Raw genomic sequence first — 17906 nt, 5'->3', positions numbered from 1 at the left:
TCTAGAATCAAGTTAAAGACTGTTCATTTATCTTTTCCCCCACCTTTGGCTAAAGCAAGCTGTCCTTTGCACTCTTTATTGTTAGACTTGGAAGAATTCTCTGTTTTTTAAAATAATTTCAGTTGATAATATCAATGTTTCCTTTTAAGCATTTTTAAATTTTTATTTACATTTTAATAGTTGCAGGAAATTACGAGGAGCTCAGACAATAATGATTAGTTAATAAAAGATTTGAAACTCAAAAAGTTAAATTTATGAACCATTAAAACACAAATAGACTAGTGAATCTGGTATAATGTGTTGATTGGAGGATATTTACTCAGTATATTTTCACAGGCCATTTGATAATTTTTAACTAGCCTAATTAAAAGTCTAATGACTGGATTTTGACTCTACAAAATGTTGCATGATAACTTATTAAAGAGGCAGAGGAGGATGAATCAGGGAATTATAGACCAGTCAGTCCATATCTGGAAAAATATTGGAGCAAATTCAGTTTGTAAGCATTTGTCGGACAACAGGAGGTTACAAGGGATAGTAAGCATGAAATTGACAAGAACAAGCCGAAACACAGGTTTCAAATTCAAAAGGACCTTGACAAGTTGGAGAATTGGCCTGAATTTAGTAAGTTAAAATAAAGAAAAGTGAAAAGTTCTTCATTTAGGAAGGAAAAGTCAAATGCACAACTACAAGATGGGGTATAGCTATCTAGACAAGGGATGTCAAACTTACAGCCCACAGGCCATCCCCGGTCAGAACAGTTGTCAATTTGTCCTGGAGATGAAAGGGGGGAAGTCCATTCATGTCCCTCAAATATTGCCACTTCCCACCATCACTCTGTCCTCTATTTCAATGGCACCCTGTTCTTCAAGGAATGCGGCCTCAAGGATTACCAGGGAGGGCCTATGGGGGGAAGGGAGGGCGGAAAGGGGGCACTGCTACCGTGCCCCACGGTTGGTCCTGCCTCTTCCTCAAACAACGCGCTGGGAGAGCAGAGTGAGCAGGGGCTGCATTATTCCACTTCCCATGCTGCTGCCAGTCGGGGGTTGGGAGGCAGATGCCTGCTGTGCATGCCAGATCCCTCCCACTAGTCCCCCTAGATACTCTGGGACTCTAGCCCTTCCAGCCGCTGGCTGGCCCCTTGCCTGTGCCACCCATGGTGTTTGGGGTACATGTGCTCCCTCATGCCCTCTGGCTACGTCTGCATTGGCATCCCTTTCCAGAAAAGGGATGATAATGTGACGAGTTGGAATTGCAAATCTGTGGGGGATTTAAATATCCCCCGCGGCATTTGCATTTACATGGCTTCCGCTTTTTCCGGCTTGGGGATAAGCCGGAGAAAAGCACCAGTCTAGACGCGATTCTCTGGAAAATAAGCCCTTTTCTGGAGGATTTCTTATTCCTACTTTCAAGAAATAAAGAATAAGAAATAGGAATAAGAAATCCTCTGGAAAAGGGCTTTTTTTCCGGAGAATCGCATCTAGACTGGCGCTTTTCTCCAGCTTATCCCCAGGCTGGAAAAAAGCGGCAGCCATGTAAATGCAAATGCCACAGGGGATATTTAAATCCCCTGCGGATTTGCATTTCCGAAGTGTCTAATCTGCATCCCTTTTCTGGAAAAGGGGTGCAGTGCAGACACAGCCTCTTAGTAATAGCGGGTTTAGGTTAGATAGTAAGAAAAACTTTCTAACTATAAGGGTATAGAATAGACTTCCAATGTAGGCTTTGGAATCCCTTTCATTGGAAACTGTCCAACTTGTTTTTAATAAACACTTGTCAGGGATGGCCTGGGTTTACTTTGTCCTGACACAGCACAGAGGGTTGGATTCAGTGACTTATCAAGGTACCTTCCAGCCCTAAATTTCTATGATTTTTCTTAACTTTGCTTATCTGTAAATTTTGGTTATTTATCAATGGAAATATTTTCCCATCGGATTATGTATATATAGTGAAATCAATGTTTAGTGATGTTTACCAATAAAAAAGCCAAATTGGTTAGTCTTTTTACATTGACTAAACTATAGGTGAGTTTCAACCATTGTTCATATTGATTTGTATTTTACTAGGCAGGTAATCAAATTTAGTGAAGAACAATAAAAAAGTTTGTCTCTTTAGTCAAATGTCTTCCACTTTTATGAATGCAAAATAAATGTAGAAAAAGTTTAAAAAATAATAGAGCAAAGCATATGCCTCTATTATCTGCAAATGTCAACAGAATATACAAATAAATAATGCTGAACTCAAATATTTTTCCTCACCAGTAGATGGAAGTATAGTAACAGAGGTCACATCTCTTCTCTTAAATGAGCATTTGCTATATGCATAATCCTGTAAAGATTTATGCACGTTATTTAACTTAATTCCCCATGAGCTTTTCCATTGAGAGCACTAGAACTATTCAATGTGTAAGATTAGAAAGTTAGGCATCTATGTGTAAGTTTTCTTTACCTTTTTCAGTTTCAGAATGTTATTTCATGTATACCATTAGCACATCACACGGCATAGTTTTATTGCATTGTTTTGGCTTTAAATAGCATGTAAGTGCCTCCTTCATAATAGGTAAACTTTCATAACCGTCAAACAAAACTTGGTGTTTTTCGTATCTCAGAACAGTGGTTCCCAACCTTTTTTATACCACAGTCCAGCAAACCCATTCACAAACTTTTGGTGGCCTAACAACATTTTATTGCATATTTGGATATTCATCATGCAAGTAATGACTATGCAAACATGTAAATAAAATATTGCCAGTCTGTAACAGATCAGAGTTTGCAGATATCTACAACAATAAAAAAATTCACAGAAAGAATTCTCCTCTGGCTGCTGGGTGGAGCTGCCTCTCCCCCAGGGGAAACTGGTGTCATCAGAAGGAGGGACGCAGAGAGGTGCACCCACAGGGCCAGAGGGTATATGGGGGAACCTATTTAGCAACTGAAATTTTGTCAGGGACATAGGAGCTGGTGCCCCCAAGTACTGCCACCAGTCACCTCTGGCCTCCCCCCTCCAGCCCCATGGGATGGGGAGCTGCCATTGTATCTCCCTCCCCTTCTGTACAACCCCTGCCCTTCCCCAGCCAAGGTGCTCTTGCTCCCACAGTCTCCCCTCAATCTCCCATCCCCCCTTTCCCTCCCTGTTACCCCCGCTTAGAGTTTCATTCCAGTGTACCCCTGCTCCCATCCACCCCATAAGTCTCCCCTGAATCTCCCCAACCTTCAGCACCTCCTACATCCTCCTCCTGCCCCCACCTCATACATCCCTGTTCCCCTTCACCTCCCTTATCAACCCCTGCCCCTCTTCAGCCACCTCCCAACCCCATCAGGGTTCCCCTGAAGGCTTGAAGACAATGACAAAGCACACTTCAGGCAGTTTTCCTAGTCTACCGGGAATGAGGAAAAAGAGATGTTCCAGATGTGGAGTGGCAGGAGGGATGAGGGCCTGGCCTGCCCAACTCCACCATATCCCTGCTCAGGGCCCTAACAGTAACAGAGTGGTCTTCCACTGTGTCAGCAGGGATCCCATGCCAACGTACTGACCATGTCTCTGGCAACACTATAGCCAAATAGTAATCTGGTTCCTTCAGCAGTTTCCTGTACTCCTTCCTGCTTTTAGTGGTTGTCTTCCCTCTCCCCAGGGTTCACTGCAGTCCCGGCAACTCTTCAGCAGTCAACTTGTCTGACCTTCTGAGTAGTTAAGGGCCCTCCTTGGGACCACAGAAGTCTTCTGTGTGTTCCTGTGTCCACAGCAGGGAGAACTCATTTGTCTTCATTGGCAACAGCTTCCCAAATGAGCTACAGGGCCCACCTTTTATAATTCCTGTTCTTGTCCTGCGCCTCTGCTTCCAGTGAGGAAAGCGTGGCCTTCCTAGTTCCACCCAGCAAGGGGCTGCCCCTCAATATCAATCTATGAGGGTAGCCATGCGCCATTGCTTCACCTGGCTTTTTTCTTTAACTTTGTATTAAATGGACACATTCAGTACCAAAGTGACAGCTAGAATTAGGACATATTTTAGCCATTGCTTACCTAAATTAAGCTGTAAAACATTCAAAAATAGAGAAGAGTAGACACATACTGTTAATTTTTGCTGTGTCTGTAAATATTAATATTTATTTTAAGTATATTGATTAAGCTTTTGTGGTTTGTTTATTTAACAGAAGCTAAATTTGTCCAGCTCATCTGAAGGTAGCACAGTTGATATTGGACATCCTGAAGAAGAGCAACACGAAGCTGAACCTGAAGAAGCTGTGGAGCCAGAGGCCTGTTTTACAGAAGGTGAGTGAAGCAAACTATGAACCTTAATGTTAAAAATATGAAGTAAAATGAAATACTTATTTAAACTATCTAATAATATTCCTGGCTTGAAATAATTGCTGTTTTTATCAAACTTTAACACTACATAATCATGAATTTTACAAATGCTCTTTTCAGTGCATAATATATACTGAAGATGATTGTAATTTGTATGCTGCTGATGTGGATTTTTTAACAATTTTTCAGATATCAAAGAATTCAGGAAAATTATATCATATAAGCAATTTGCCATTATTCCCAAAAACATAAGAAATCTGTTTATCTTTCTTAGGATTCTGAATTATATTCGCACTAACTATTATAGTATTTAAAAATGGGAAGCTGTTCTAATTAGGTTATAATAACACACTTTTCATAGCTAGCGCTCAAAGGGTATGTCTACTCTGTATTCCTCTTGTGAGAGAGGAATGTAAATGCAGCTGAACAGAATTGCAAATGAAGCGCGAAATTGAATTTCCCATGCTTCATTTGCATTTTGGTGTCCGGGCACTTTTTTGAAATATCCTATTTCAAAAGAAAAAACGTTGACTAGACAAGGTTATTTTGGGATAAAAACCTTCTTTCAAAATAACCTTTACTCCTTAAATAATGAGGTTTAAGGGTTATTTCGAAAGAAGGGTTTGAAAGAAGTGCATTTAAAAAATATAAACCTGCTTGAAGTTTGTGTGTGTATTTGTATTAACTGAATTTAATTTGGCTGCTTTGTCGGATGGACCATGTCTTCATTTGTTTGTATAGGACTTTGCACACAGTGAACTCTCAGTAAATTATAAATACTTTCCCATTCTTTTATTTGATTTTAAATGCCAGTTGTCTTATAAACTGTGTTTCATTTTACTGGTTGAAAAATGGACTTTGAAAGTCAGAGTTTAGCTTTTCTTATAGCCATAAAGTTCATGAAAATATAATGGCTGTATCACTAGTCAAATAAATAATCAGAATTTATCTCCTTAAGCATCACTTGTCTCTTCCCCTTCTCAAAATGTGTCTTGTTTTACAGGCTGTGTACGAAGATTCAAGTGCTGTCAAGTCAGTGTAGAAGAGGGGAAAGGAAAACATTGGTGGAATCTGAGGAAAACTTGTTTCAAGATAGTTGAACACAACTGGTTTGAGACTTTCATTGTCTTTATGATTCTCCTGAGTAGCGGTGCTCTGGTGAGTGAAATATGAAATAAGTGTAATGTTTCTGTGGGAAAATATTTATAATGTCATTTATCAAACATAGTTTTTAGAATATTTTCACCTGTAGATAAAAACCAAATATGTTATTTTAAACAGTGACAGCCAAATGATGGTCACCCTAGTGTTAATGCACTGAATGTGAAAAAAAGGCCAAAAAAAAGTCCGCTTCCCATAGTATAGCCACATATTCAGAGTAATCATTTGGTATTTGGACTAGTAAGTTCAAGGAAGTATTAAAAATAGAAGTGGGCTGAGGGACCATCAAGTCACAAACATTTTACAATATAGGGAAAACATAAATGTCTGATCTATCTGGGCTTGCTTTACTTTCCCTACCCCCCATTTGTATATGCATCTACCAGTATAAATTGGGTGTTCACTGCAGAAAATCTGTGTCCAGGTGGTACAAAGTGACTGCAACAGCCTACTCTTCTTAGAGAATCAAGGCTAGTCTGTGCAGTCTAAAATAGGGGTGCGAAACCTAAGTCCCGGGGGCTGGATGTGGCCCACAGTGTGCCTGAATCTAGCCCTTGAGGCTCATGGCTCCCTCCCCCCTCCACCCTCCAGCACTGGGGAGCCCACATTAGTGCTCCAGCCCTCATGCCACCCAACCGTGGGTCTGGAGCACAACATTTACTAGCCTGTGCCTAGGCTCTGGTGTTTGCGGGGAATGTGAGGATCAGGGGCCAGGTCAGTGAGGGTTTGTTTGTTTGCTTTTCTCACTTGCGTGTAGCCCCCTACCAGTGTTCCCTCTGAGCTGCATGGCAGCACAGCTTCACAGGTGATTAATCAGGCACTGAGCCCTGATCCTCTGACTGGGTGGGGCTGATTAATCACCTGTGAAGCCGTGCTGCTGCACAGCTTAGAGCTGTGGTCACCATCCAGTAGATCGCGATCTACCAGTAGATCTCAGGGGCTCTAAGAGTAGCTCTTGAGCCCTCTCTGAACTGTACACCTGCGCAGTACATTTACATTAGATTTCCTCATTTGAGGAGCAGCTACTGACCGAGCAACAACACAGGTGAGTAGCTGCGAGGAATGGTGGGAGCTGGGAGGTCGGGAGGGCTGAAACACCCCAGCAAGCTGACTGTGGCTTTCAGCTGAAAGTGGCTGTCCCGCGCTCCAGCCGATCAGCGGCTTCTCTTCTGCGCATGCCCACATAGAGCTTGGTGCACCCTGGCTGAGCGCCATGGCCAGCTGGCCGGGCAGCCACTTCTCTTCCCTCCAGCCCAGCTGCCCTGCACTCAGCACTGGGAGGCTGCGTCTGTGGCCTAGTGGACAAAGCATTGGTCTTCTCATCTTGGAATTGTGGGTTCAAGTCCCATCTGAGGTGATAGTTATAGCCTGCACTTCCTGATCCCTTAGTCATTATTTGTCCCAAGAAATCAATTGAACATGGGTCCAGTGTCCCTCCCATAAGGTTGGGGAGGGGCTTTTAGAAGGTGGGCGGGCTCCGCCCGCCCACCATCCCATGCTTTCAAATAGGCTCCAGCTGTGCTGGAGCAAGCTTCCCAGGCTGAGTGCAGGATCACAGATACCTATCTGAGGGACTGTATACGACTAGCAATCTCAGACTACAACCCAGACTTCAGGATACTGGCAGATACTGTTCAGTCACAGGTGTCACACTGAGACTTTGTTAGTGGAAGAAAAAATATATAATTATCAATACTTGATTTTAGATTTACAAAATAGCAGAGAATAAAATGTATAATTGTAAATGCTTCATTTGACATTTAAATAGCATGAATTAAAAACAGATCACTGAGGGTATGTCTACACTACCCCGCTAGTTCGAACTAGCGGGGGTAATGTAGTCATCCACAGTTGCAAATGAAGCCCGGGATTTGAATTTCCCGGGCTTCATTTGCATGAAGCCAGCCGGCGCCATTTTTAAATGCCGGCTAGTTCGGACCCCGTGCCACGCGGCTACACGCGGCACGGACTAGCTAGTTCGGATTAGGCTTCTAATCCGAACTAGCTGTACGCCTCGTGGAGCAACCCAGCAGCACCCCAACTGCTCTGCTCCAGGCGTCCTGATTCAGCCACTGCTGAAACTGACCAGCAGCGGCTGAATCAGGACGCCTGGGGCAGAGCAGGTGGGGTGCTGCCCAGTTGGTCTGGAGCGGTGCTGCGGGACCAACCCGGCAGCCCCCAGCTGCTCTACCCCAGGGGTAGGTAAGAAAAGCCTGGTCTTCTGGAGGGGGCACTAGCTGCACCCCCCCCCCCCAGCAGACCAGGGAGACGGGGGTGGCGGGACCGCCCAAGTCCTCCACGGCTTTGCTCCGTCTCCCTGGTCTGCTGACCTGGGAGACCCGGAGCAAAGCCGCAGAGCACGCGGGCAGCAGGACAGTCCAGGCGCGCCGCGGCTGTCCCACTGCCGGGCGTGCTTGAGCTGTCCCGCTGCGGGCGTGCTCCGCGGCTTTGCTCCTGTCCCCCTGGTCTGCTGGGGGGGGGGGGGGTCCAGCGGCTTTGCTGGACCCCCCCCCCCAGCAGACCAGGGAGACCGGGAGAAGCTTTTCTCACCCCGGAGGACACGGGTGGCGACCCGCCGCCCGTGAGCTCCGGGGCCAGAAAAGCCCCGTTCGTAAGTGCGGATCCGACATAAGTCGGATCCGCATAAGTCGGGGACTGCCTGTACTATGGTGAAAACAGTCAACGGAGATCTTTTCTAATTACTGCCTTCTGAGAACAAGTATTTTCATGAATGATTTTTTTTTCTCCAGGGGAATCATAGATTCCCACTCATGTAGACTGAATAGCAGCAGGGCTGTCTCTAAAAATATAAGCCACCAAAATAAAGAGAAAACACCAATAATATAAAATAGAAATAATAGAACACCAGTAATGTAAAATAGTAACAATAAAAGAAACACACTGCAAACATGCCATAAAAATATCCTGAATGCTCCACCTAAGGGGGATTTGGGAAGAGAGAAAAGCTGAACTTCTGTAAAACCAAATCTGGATCCACATTCACTTGAAGATTGTAAGCAGTCATGGTTTGCAATGTGTTTGGCCAGTCATATAGATACAGTTCTCAAATGCATGTTATTTCTTATGTTGGTTTCAAATAAAACAAAATTCAAGGCTTTTGTCTGGCACAAACTAAAGCCCATAAATACCATTCAGCTTTTGCTTTATTTGATATCAATATAATAATTCACTAAACAATTTTATAGTAAACACTATAAAAAGTGGTATTTGTGCCTGTAGGGTTTAGTTCAACGCACAATGAAGTCAATAAAAAGGCTCCTATTTACTTCACTGAGCTCTTCCTACGGAATGGAGGAAGGAAATCACTGGGAAGAACATAAAAGAGAAGAGCATGTGGTAGGATGACTGACTAGGGTGAATTCTCATCACTTGTTTGGAAAAAGAATCACAAGTTTACATGGAACCATCACCTTGTGCTTATGAAACTTACTGAAGTGTGAAACACTCACAAAGCACCTAAGTAATTCATTTGCAGGGTTCAGGGTATTAGTCAGGGACATAGGAGACCTGGGTTAAATTCAACGTTCTTTATGATTATAGCCAAATCACTTAGAATATATCTACATAGCAGTAGACTCGAGGCTAGACTTCTACCTTGCAGGATCCTGGAATCCAGACTTGTCTAACATCCATGTGCATTAGTTGCTTATAGTGCTTTTGAAAAACCCCACTACATGTGTTAAAATTAAAAAATTAAAATTAATGGAGATCACCTATCTCCTAGAACAGACCTTGAAAGGTCGTTGAGTCCAGTCCCCTGCCTTCACAGCAGGACCAAGTACCATCCCTAACAAATTTTTGCCCCAAATCCCTAAATGGCCTCCCCAAGGATTGGGCTCACAACCCTGGGTTTAACAGACCAATGCTCATACTACTGAGCTATCCCTCCTCCTCTTAGGGCAGTTCTATACTTTACCCCAAGATTGACACTCTAGAGATCAATCTTCCAGGGTTTGATTTAGCGGATCTAGTATACTGACCACTAATAATGCCCCCATCAACCCCGGTACTCCACATGGTTGCAAGGAGCAAAGGAAATCTATGGAAGAAACCTCCCACAGTGGAGATGTCCCAGAAATTCCGTTTAAGATACATCCCCTTCAGCTACACTATTCTCATAGGTCAACTTTCTTGTGTAGTGTATAGATCTGGCCTGAATCTTTTAAAATCTAGCCCTAAGTCTTTTGTGTTTTTGTTACCCCTCTGGAAAATGGGGATAATGAATACTTCTCTACCTCATAGGGGTATTGTGAAGATAAAACCTTTAATGACTTCAGGGCAGTCAGACATTATATTAATCAGGGCCATAAAAATACCATAGATAAATCAATCAACAGATACAAATAATATCTTATAGTAAGGCTGCCTTCTATATGACTTCCGTATGGACAAATAGACTTCCACAATTAATTCAGTACACAGACCTGTTTTTATGTGAAAAGGAAAAGTAGGAGAAAACTCTGGTCTCCCAACATTGTATTTGGAGATAGAATATTTGTTATTCATTTTCTTAGCCTAAACTACACATATAATATTACTGAACATTAACCAAATTTGAACATTTTTGTTTCTAGGCTTTTGAAGACATATATATAGAGCAGCGGAAGACTATCAAGACAATGCTGGAATATGCTGACAAGGTCTTCACTTATATCTTTATTCTGGAAATGCTGCTGAAGTGGGTGGCATACGGCTATCAAACATACTTCACTAATGCTTGGTGCTGGCTGGACTTCCTAATTGTTGACGTACGTGATATATTTTCTAAGTGTTCTTTTATGTCTTTTATATTTCTTTAATTTTCTTCTTTTTATGAAACTCATTAACATAATATTTATACACTTGATATTGGTCATGCCAAAAGAATGTATATTTAACAAGCAAAATAGTGTAGGCAAAAATTCTTGAAAAGTCTCATAAGAACTAAAGATTTGTCCAGAATTTTGTAGTTCTTCAAATGCTGTCCAGATGTATTCCACTCTCAGTACATGTGTGTTCCATGTGGCCAAGATCAGAATCAGCTGGCCAGTAATGTCATTTGGAACTGTGCATGCACCCTAAGAGTTGGACTACATTATCACTTAAGTCAATGTAATTTGCACCTTTCAAGGGTGTGAAAAAGGCACCATCCAAGCATTGTAAGTTCCCAGCCAATGGGAGTTGCAGGAAGCCACTTCTCGCAGCTCCCACTGACCTGGAACAGCAATCCACAGCCAGTAGGAGCTGCAGTCACCTGTACCTGCAGAGGTTCAGGTAAATATAGCAGTTGAGGCCCACCAGAGGCTAACCCTAGGGAACTGCTGCCATTTTATTGCCTGCCCCTGTGCTATAGCCTCTTTATCCCTGGACAAGGCATTGATTCTGTTGGTACCATGTCACTCAGATGATTAAAGAAACATTCAGGAGATACTCAGCTGAATAACTATTTCTCAGAAATTCCAGTGATGATAGTAGAGGAGAGTTCCCAAAGACATTTAACATATTGCATATTTTTCTATATGGTTGTCAGGCAGTACCTATTAATGAAGCTTTATTAGACCCAATAAAGCTTAGATGGCCAACACAAGCATCGGTAACAGTGACATTTAAGGAGACAGGAAATAGATATCAGGTCCAATCCACCAGCTTTGAGTAACCTGTGCATTCATCCACTATCTGGCTCACTGGTAGTTATAGCAGCTAATGAAAGAAACAACTGAAAATGACACTGAAAGATGAATTGTTTCTTCCACAAAAACTCTTATTTCTCCTGTTGGATTTTAATATCTCAGGAGTGTTCTCCATTAGGATCTGTTCTCACTCATCTCATAGCCTGGTTACTGGTTAGTTGTCAGATGCAGAGAATCATGTTCCTCTGATGTCCAAATTATCCTGATCCAAAGTAAATTCTACCATAATACAGGCAGTCCCTGACTTACGCGGATCTGACTTACCTCGGATCCGCACTTACGAACGGGGGCTTTCTCGCCCCGGAGCTCGCAGGCAGCAGTCCTGCCACCTCGACCTCCGGGGCGAGAAAAGCTGCTCCCGGTGCCCCTGGTCTGCTGGGGACCGTCTCCAGCAGACCAGGGGCACCGGGAGCAAAGCCGCAGCCGTGGCGGGTTCCCGCCCCTTTGAGGCTTTTCTCCCGGTGCCCCTGGTCTGCTGGAGACGGTCCCCCAGGCTTCCTGGAATCAGCCACTGATCAGTTTCAGCAGCAGCTGACTTGGGGACGCTTGGGGTTCTTAAGTTGAATCTGTATGTAAGTCAGAACTGGCGGTCAGTTTCAGCAGCAGCTGAATCTGGACGCCAGTTCGGACTTACATACAGATTCAACTTAAGAACAAACCTACAGTCCCTATCTTGTACGTAACCTGGGGACTGCCTGTAATGTAAACTGCCAACTGGAAGAGATTTATTATTTGGGCTGAACAATCTCAGTTATCCCCTACAGATTCCAAGATCCCAACTATTCTGAACATTTGCTGTCTTTGAAGAGGAGGACTTTCTGGGGTTTCTGTTTCAGTACCCTTGCCAGACATCTCTGCATGTCTCCCTCCCATCCAGAACTACAGTCTTCTGACACCCATCTGTAACCAGATTTCCAAAAGACTTTCTATATATTTTTCTCCCTCACATAGGGAACCTCCTCCTTTCTGGGATATTAATGTCATCCTGACAGGCTGCCTTTGAGTGTGTGTGGCAACTTGCTCCCTATTAGATTTTTCTCAGAAGACAGCTTTCTTAATTGCAATTACATCACCCCAACGAATAGGAGAAATATGAATTCTTACAGCAGTCCCTTCATCTCCAGTATTCAGTAGTGACAAGGTTACCTTTAGGTTCCATCCCATTACTTATTTACACTAGTAACAGTTTTTTGCATTAAACAAATGATCCATTTACCAATTTTCTTCCTGAAACCACATTCTAATAAGGGATGTTATCCAGGTCATTATCATTCCAACTGCATAGAGCCAAGCCATTTAGAGTTTTCCCCACGACTCTTTGCTACATTTGTAGACAGACTGAAGGTCCAGGCTTTATCAACCTAGAATCCTTCTAAATGATGTCTACTTGCCTTAAATCCTGTTATAATTTATCTAGTTTAGATCCCTCATTGTATCCTTCTTTATATTTCATCATTGCTCGTGAGTCACCAATAGTGGCATATATAGCCACAAGCACTCAAAGAAAAAAGAAAGTTGCTTACCTTACACTAACTGTGGTTCTTTGAGATGTGTTGTCAATATGTATTCCATGACAATTTGCCTTCCATACTACCATGAGTCCTTTATCCTCTGAATTATGTGCTGGTGATGGAACAGAATAGTGGTTGGGGTTGTTTCCCCTTTAAGCCCTCAACAAAGAGCATTAAGAAACTCAAAATGCATGTGCAGGCCCAAGACACTGCTGGGCAAAAGATTCTTATCTCAAACACAAGGAAAGGGGTCTTTGCCCATGAAAGCTTATGCTCCAACACTTCAGTTAGTCTATAAGGTGCCACAGGACTCCTCACCGCTTTTGCAGATTCAGACTAACACGGCTACCCCTCTGATACAAGTACAAGTAGAGTATCGTATATATGGACAACATGCCTTGAAGTGCCACAGCTAATGTAAGGTTAGGTATGTAACCAGTTCTTATTATTTAGTTCTATTTTGCTTCTGTCTTTCTGATGATGTGCAAGTTGATTTGTTAGCATGTGCATTTATTGTTATTAATATTTTAATAATATTTCAACTTTTATTTGATATAGTTGCTATTACATGACCACATAACAGCATCCATTTATTCTGAGTGCAGACTAATGATTCAGTCATTTTTAATGTATATACATCACAGAAGAAAGGAAACTGCAGTCTGAAATAGTCTTTAACACACGTTAGTTTCCTACCATTAAATAACATCAAAAACTTTGGAGGAGGATAGCACATCCACCAAATTCCAAGGTGTATGAAATATTTGCTTAGGATGTGCACAGCTGCTAATTGGGTTGGACATGCAGTTACAACATATGAAAGGATAGTGTAATAGATGGTGAAATCCTAGATCTCCTCTTGAATTTGTCCAAAATCCTTAATTAGTGCTATAGAAAAATGAAAGCCTTCTTGAGGCATTCCTTACTCAGAATAAAATGAGATCCTTGAGAACACTGAAGCCTTATCACTGCAGTGTAGAAGGAAAGATTTTAGCCCCCTGCCCAGCTTCATGACATGTTATATTTTTAGTAAAGTTGATTATGATCATTGTGTGTGAAATCCTAGCTCCATTGAAGTAAATGGGAGTTTTTACATTGATTTCAGTGGAACAAAACAGAAAAGATGTTTACATACTTTCCTAAAAATATAAAACATCCAATATCTGGATGGCCCAAGCACCAGCATGTAGCTATCAGCATGCAGAGAACAAAGACTACACCTGTAGTTCAGGTGCAGCAACTTCAGTAAGCCCCACCCCCTCCTGCACCCTACCTCCCATCCCTAACTCATTTGCTGGCAGCCTTGTCCTACATACTGAAACCCTCATTTTTGTCCAGACCCCAGATGCCCCACAAAATCCACTAACCCCAGAACCCCAGAAGAGTTCATCTGGTCTACGGGATTTCCTGAACCTTAGTCCTCCCTGTCCTTCCCTATCCCCCATGGGGCTGAAGTGCCAAGAAATGAGGTGTCTCATTTTGGGACCACATCATTGAGGGTTGTGTGTTTTTGGAGGGGTTTTTTTGCTTTTCACTTTTGTGGTCCCCAACTGATTTCTCTGTGGGTCAACAGCTCCAACCCAAAAAAGGTTCCACGCCCCTTTCATAAATGAAGAAAATATTGAAACCTTTTGTGTTGGACTTAATTAATATTTTACTTTATTTAAAATGAAATTTAGTAAACTAACATGAGTAAGTTAAAGCATTTAATCTGTTTAATAATTTAAATTAATATTTCCTTTCTTACGTGTTAAATTAAACCATTCTCCTCAGCTGCAGCACTAGCAAAATGGTTCAGATGTAATTATATAATTAACAATGAGTTTCCATTAGCAGCTGTTGTTGTGCGGGAAGGTTTGCATTTAGCCAGATGGGCCACCGGCCAAAAAGTTTGAGAACTACTGTTATACATGAATGTACTTTGCATATTCTATCTCATAATGCATTTGTGGTGTAAGGTTGTACCCCATGAGCTTATGTTATGATAACTTATGAACTAGAGGCCATCCAACTAGGCTGTTTTAGGATCTTGCTTATGTTAACTGACAATGCTTTGTAGGGACCATGGTTGCTGCACACAATCATCCTAAAATAGTAGGTACCCCAATGATGTTGGTCCCCTTCAAATCTGGGTTTGTTAGATATTCTCAGCAGAGTGGGCTGATGCGGAGTACTTTTGCTTAACACTCATAAAAAGACTTTTTGTCTAGTTATTGTGCACCAAACACTTCAGGTTAAGGGTACACTTAAAGGGATTTTTTTGTTCTGTGCAATTCAAGATGGTGAACAAATAGGCACAGTATTCTATTTCTAATTTGTTAAAATAATTTGTGATGATAGTGTTGTAGATTATAGTGACTTCATGTCAGATTATGTTGACTGTTGCTCAGAGAAAGAAGATAATGTGTTGATTGTTCATCATGTTCATCTTCAGAGAATAAGGAGGTTTTATTCGGGAAACAATGAATTAGCTAGACCAGCGAGGGACAACCTAGGCTAGTGAGTGGACCACATGAGCCCTCCTTCATCTCAGTGGTCTGCATGACTGTTTCAACCATGATGGTCTCCCGAGACAGGGTAGTTTTGCTAACTGCGCTTGCGTACCTAGAAATTTCAGGGTGTGCTGACTGAAACATAGCAGCATTTTGGATGTACGGGGAGCTCTCAACATTCACAATATTGTATGCAACCAGCGTGCACCTCGCTTTGCGTGCCTTTGCTTTACATTCATGTCACTTTTGTAATGCTGGTAGGAAAAACATTTTTTTGAATGAAAACCAGCAGAATCTGGAAACCCTCTGAATCAGTGATGGTTACAAAATGTCTCATTGGCTACACATAGACCCCTGATGGGTTGCATGCAGCCGTCAGGTCATAAGTTGCCCATCACTGATCTAGATCTATGAACACAGGCTCACAGGACATGTGGCTGGCAGTCATATGGCAGACGGGGACAAAGGAATAAAATACTATTTCAGTACCACTTCCCAAAACTCCTGCCTCAGAACCACTGCACTGATTATGTGCAGGAGGAGAGATCAAGCCCAGTTTGTAGCTACTGAAAACACACAAATGGTTCAGCAAATATATTTAAATTTTTGCCATAGCTGCCGTAGGCCCTCGGCATGACCCTTGTAATCAATTAAGATTCTTTGATTTAAAAAATGTCCATGAACATTTACCAGTAACCTTTCCTAGCCTTATACATTGTTCACAATCAGCAGCTGTGTGTGATGAAAAGTTTGTTTTTGATGCTGCAGATGCATGAAAAAGATCAGACCATCTACAGATAGATTTCCAAGGAGAGTTCAAATGTTCATCCAAAACTTTATCCTGTGGAAACTGACCTGGTTGTTGATTTGGGCAACCTCCTCAGTCTTTGTGTAAGAGTTGAAACAGAGAACCGAAGGTCTCAGTCCATATGGTAGTTACGAATCCTTAGAAAATAGTTTTAGACCCTCCCACAAATTCATCCTCTTCTCTAGAAAGGAGGCTTTAAAGTCCATAATTTTAGACTGAGGTAGGGGACCAATGGGAGTACTTATGGTGGAGGCAGAGGCACCACATCACCAAGATTTGTGAGCTTACTGCGCGCGCGGGTGTGTGCGCGAGCGTGCACACATGAACATTTGTGAGGATTTTTGTTTTCCTTCAAATCTTAGTGTATCATCATAAAAATATGAGACTAGAAAGCATTTATGTTTTCTTGTTTCAGCCAGTGTTTATTAATAGATATCTTATGGCATTTCCCCAATTCTCTTTTAATTATTTTATGCTGCTCCTTTTTTCTCTTACTTTCCTTTATTTAAAAGATTTTCTCCAGGCTACAAAAGTATTTCTGAAGTGCTCTAACTTAGATTCTTCTTGGGAATGCTGTAACTCACATCTATGGTATATGTAGTGGTATATACAAAAGTAATTATTACTTTTTTATTTTTTGTGCAGGTGTCCTTGGTTAGCTTAACAGCGAATGCCTTAGGTTACTCGGAACTTGGTGCCATTAAGTCCCTTAGGACACTAAGAGCTTTGAGGCCTCTGAGAGCCTTGTCGCGATTTGAAGGAATGAGGGTAAGACAAAATGAAAGAACCTAAAATTGTGCATGCATAAAAAAGAAACAGTGCATGCAGAATAAGGAATGACAAATTCATGCAGAAAGGCTGTACTATCCTCTTTCCTACTGAGTAGTTTACAGATAAGCAAAAGGCTTTATGAGCTCACTTAAATTCATATGCAATATCATACATTAGTTTCATTCATTCCTGTTACTTTACTTTCTAGCAAATCTCAGGAGTTTTTCTTTAAGGATACAGAAATAATCAGAGAAATAAATATATTAACTTTAAAAGTTTTTCTAAAAATGAGTTATGTATGAGTGGATTTTGTACAATTTTGTCCTGATCCACAAGGTTTCTGCAAGAAACTGATTCAGCACCAGTTTAAAAAAGTTCTTTCCTTGTTACAGATTCAGATCTTTGTATTTTTGCTAAAAATAAAGGTCCAAATTCAGGTTTGTTGTATCTTTGTTGAAGTTTTCTCGATTACACCAGGGTTGAATTTAGCCCTATCAGTGGTTTTACATCTATTTCGGTCAGTGGCTGATGGTCACATAAGAAAAATTATGAATTATTAATAATTATGAATTATTTTTCTGGATTATTTTTCTTGATGAGATAATCATTTATTGTAAAATAACTATTCTGCTGATTCCAGGAAGAATCCATGTATTTAGTACTACATGCACATTATATTTGGCTACTATTTTGAGTAAGTTAGAATCGCTGTTCTCAATCACCCATGAGAAATGGTCTCTTTATACTTAGCGTTTCCTTTGGCTACTGTTTTCTGTTCCTTACAGCTGCTGAATATAAACTAGCCCAATGCGTACATCATTGAAATCTATTTACAAAAATATTTTCCCATTTACCAGAATCATAAGAGGAAGCAGCTTTCTGATAATGTCAAAATCAGATCTAACCCAGTGAAATAGTTTACAATGTACTGTCTAACCAGTATTTAGATGTAACTCTACACTGGTATCATGAAATCAAATTCAGACTGTTAGAACTGAGTTCCTCAAATAGTATTGGTCATGTTACATGTCTTTACTTCAGACTACACAAGCAAAAACTATTAATTAAAACAGGATTAGGTTCATAATTTCAGTTTTAGATGATGATGTATCAATTTTACAATGTTCTTAAAATTATAAATGTGTGAATTGATAAATCAGTAAAATCT

At 41.5% G+C, this 17906-nt stretch overlaps 1 protein-coding gene across 1 annotated transcript in view; it reads left to right on the top strand.

Moving 5' to 3' along the window:
• LOC102463247 (sodium channel protein type 1 subunit alpha) overlaps positions 1-17906 on the top strand; it is a 119152-nt gene that overhangs the window by 52997 nt on the left and 48249 nt on the right. Inside the window, exons 17-20 of the mRNA XM_075933529.2 lie at positions 4152-4269; positions 5309-5463; positions 10062-10235; positions 16613-16735. Of these exons, the coding sequence (XP_075789644.2) occupies positions 4152-4269; positions 5309-5463; positions 10062-10235; positions 16613-16735 (570 nt within the window). The remainder of the gene's footprint in view (positions 1-4151; positions 4270-5308; positions 5464-10061; positions 10236-16612; positions 16736-17906) is intronic.

Source organism: Pelodiscus sinensis, chromosome 7, assembly GCF_052426305.1.
Source record: "Pelodiscus sinensis isolate ZL-2025 chromosome 7, ASM5242630v1, whole genome shotgun sequence".
NCBI lineage: Eukaryota > Metazoa > Chordata > Testudines > Trionychidae > Pelodiscus > Pelodiscus sinensis.
Note: the sequence above shows the minus strand (reverse complement) of the source record. Positions and strands in the feature narration are given on the sequence as shown.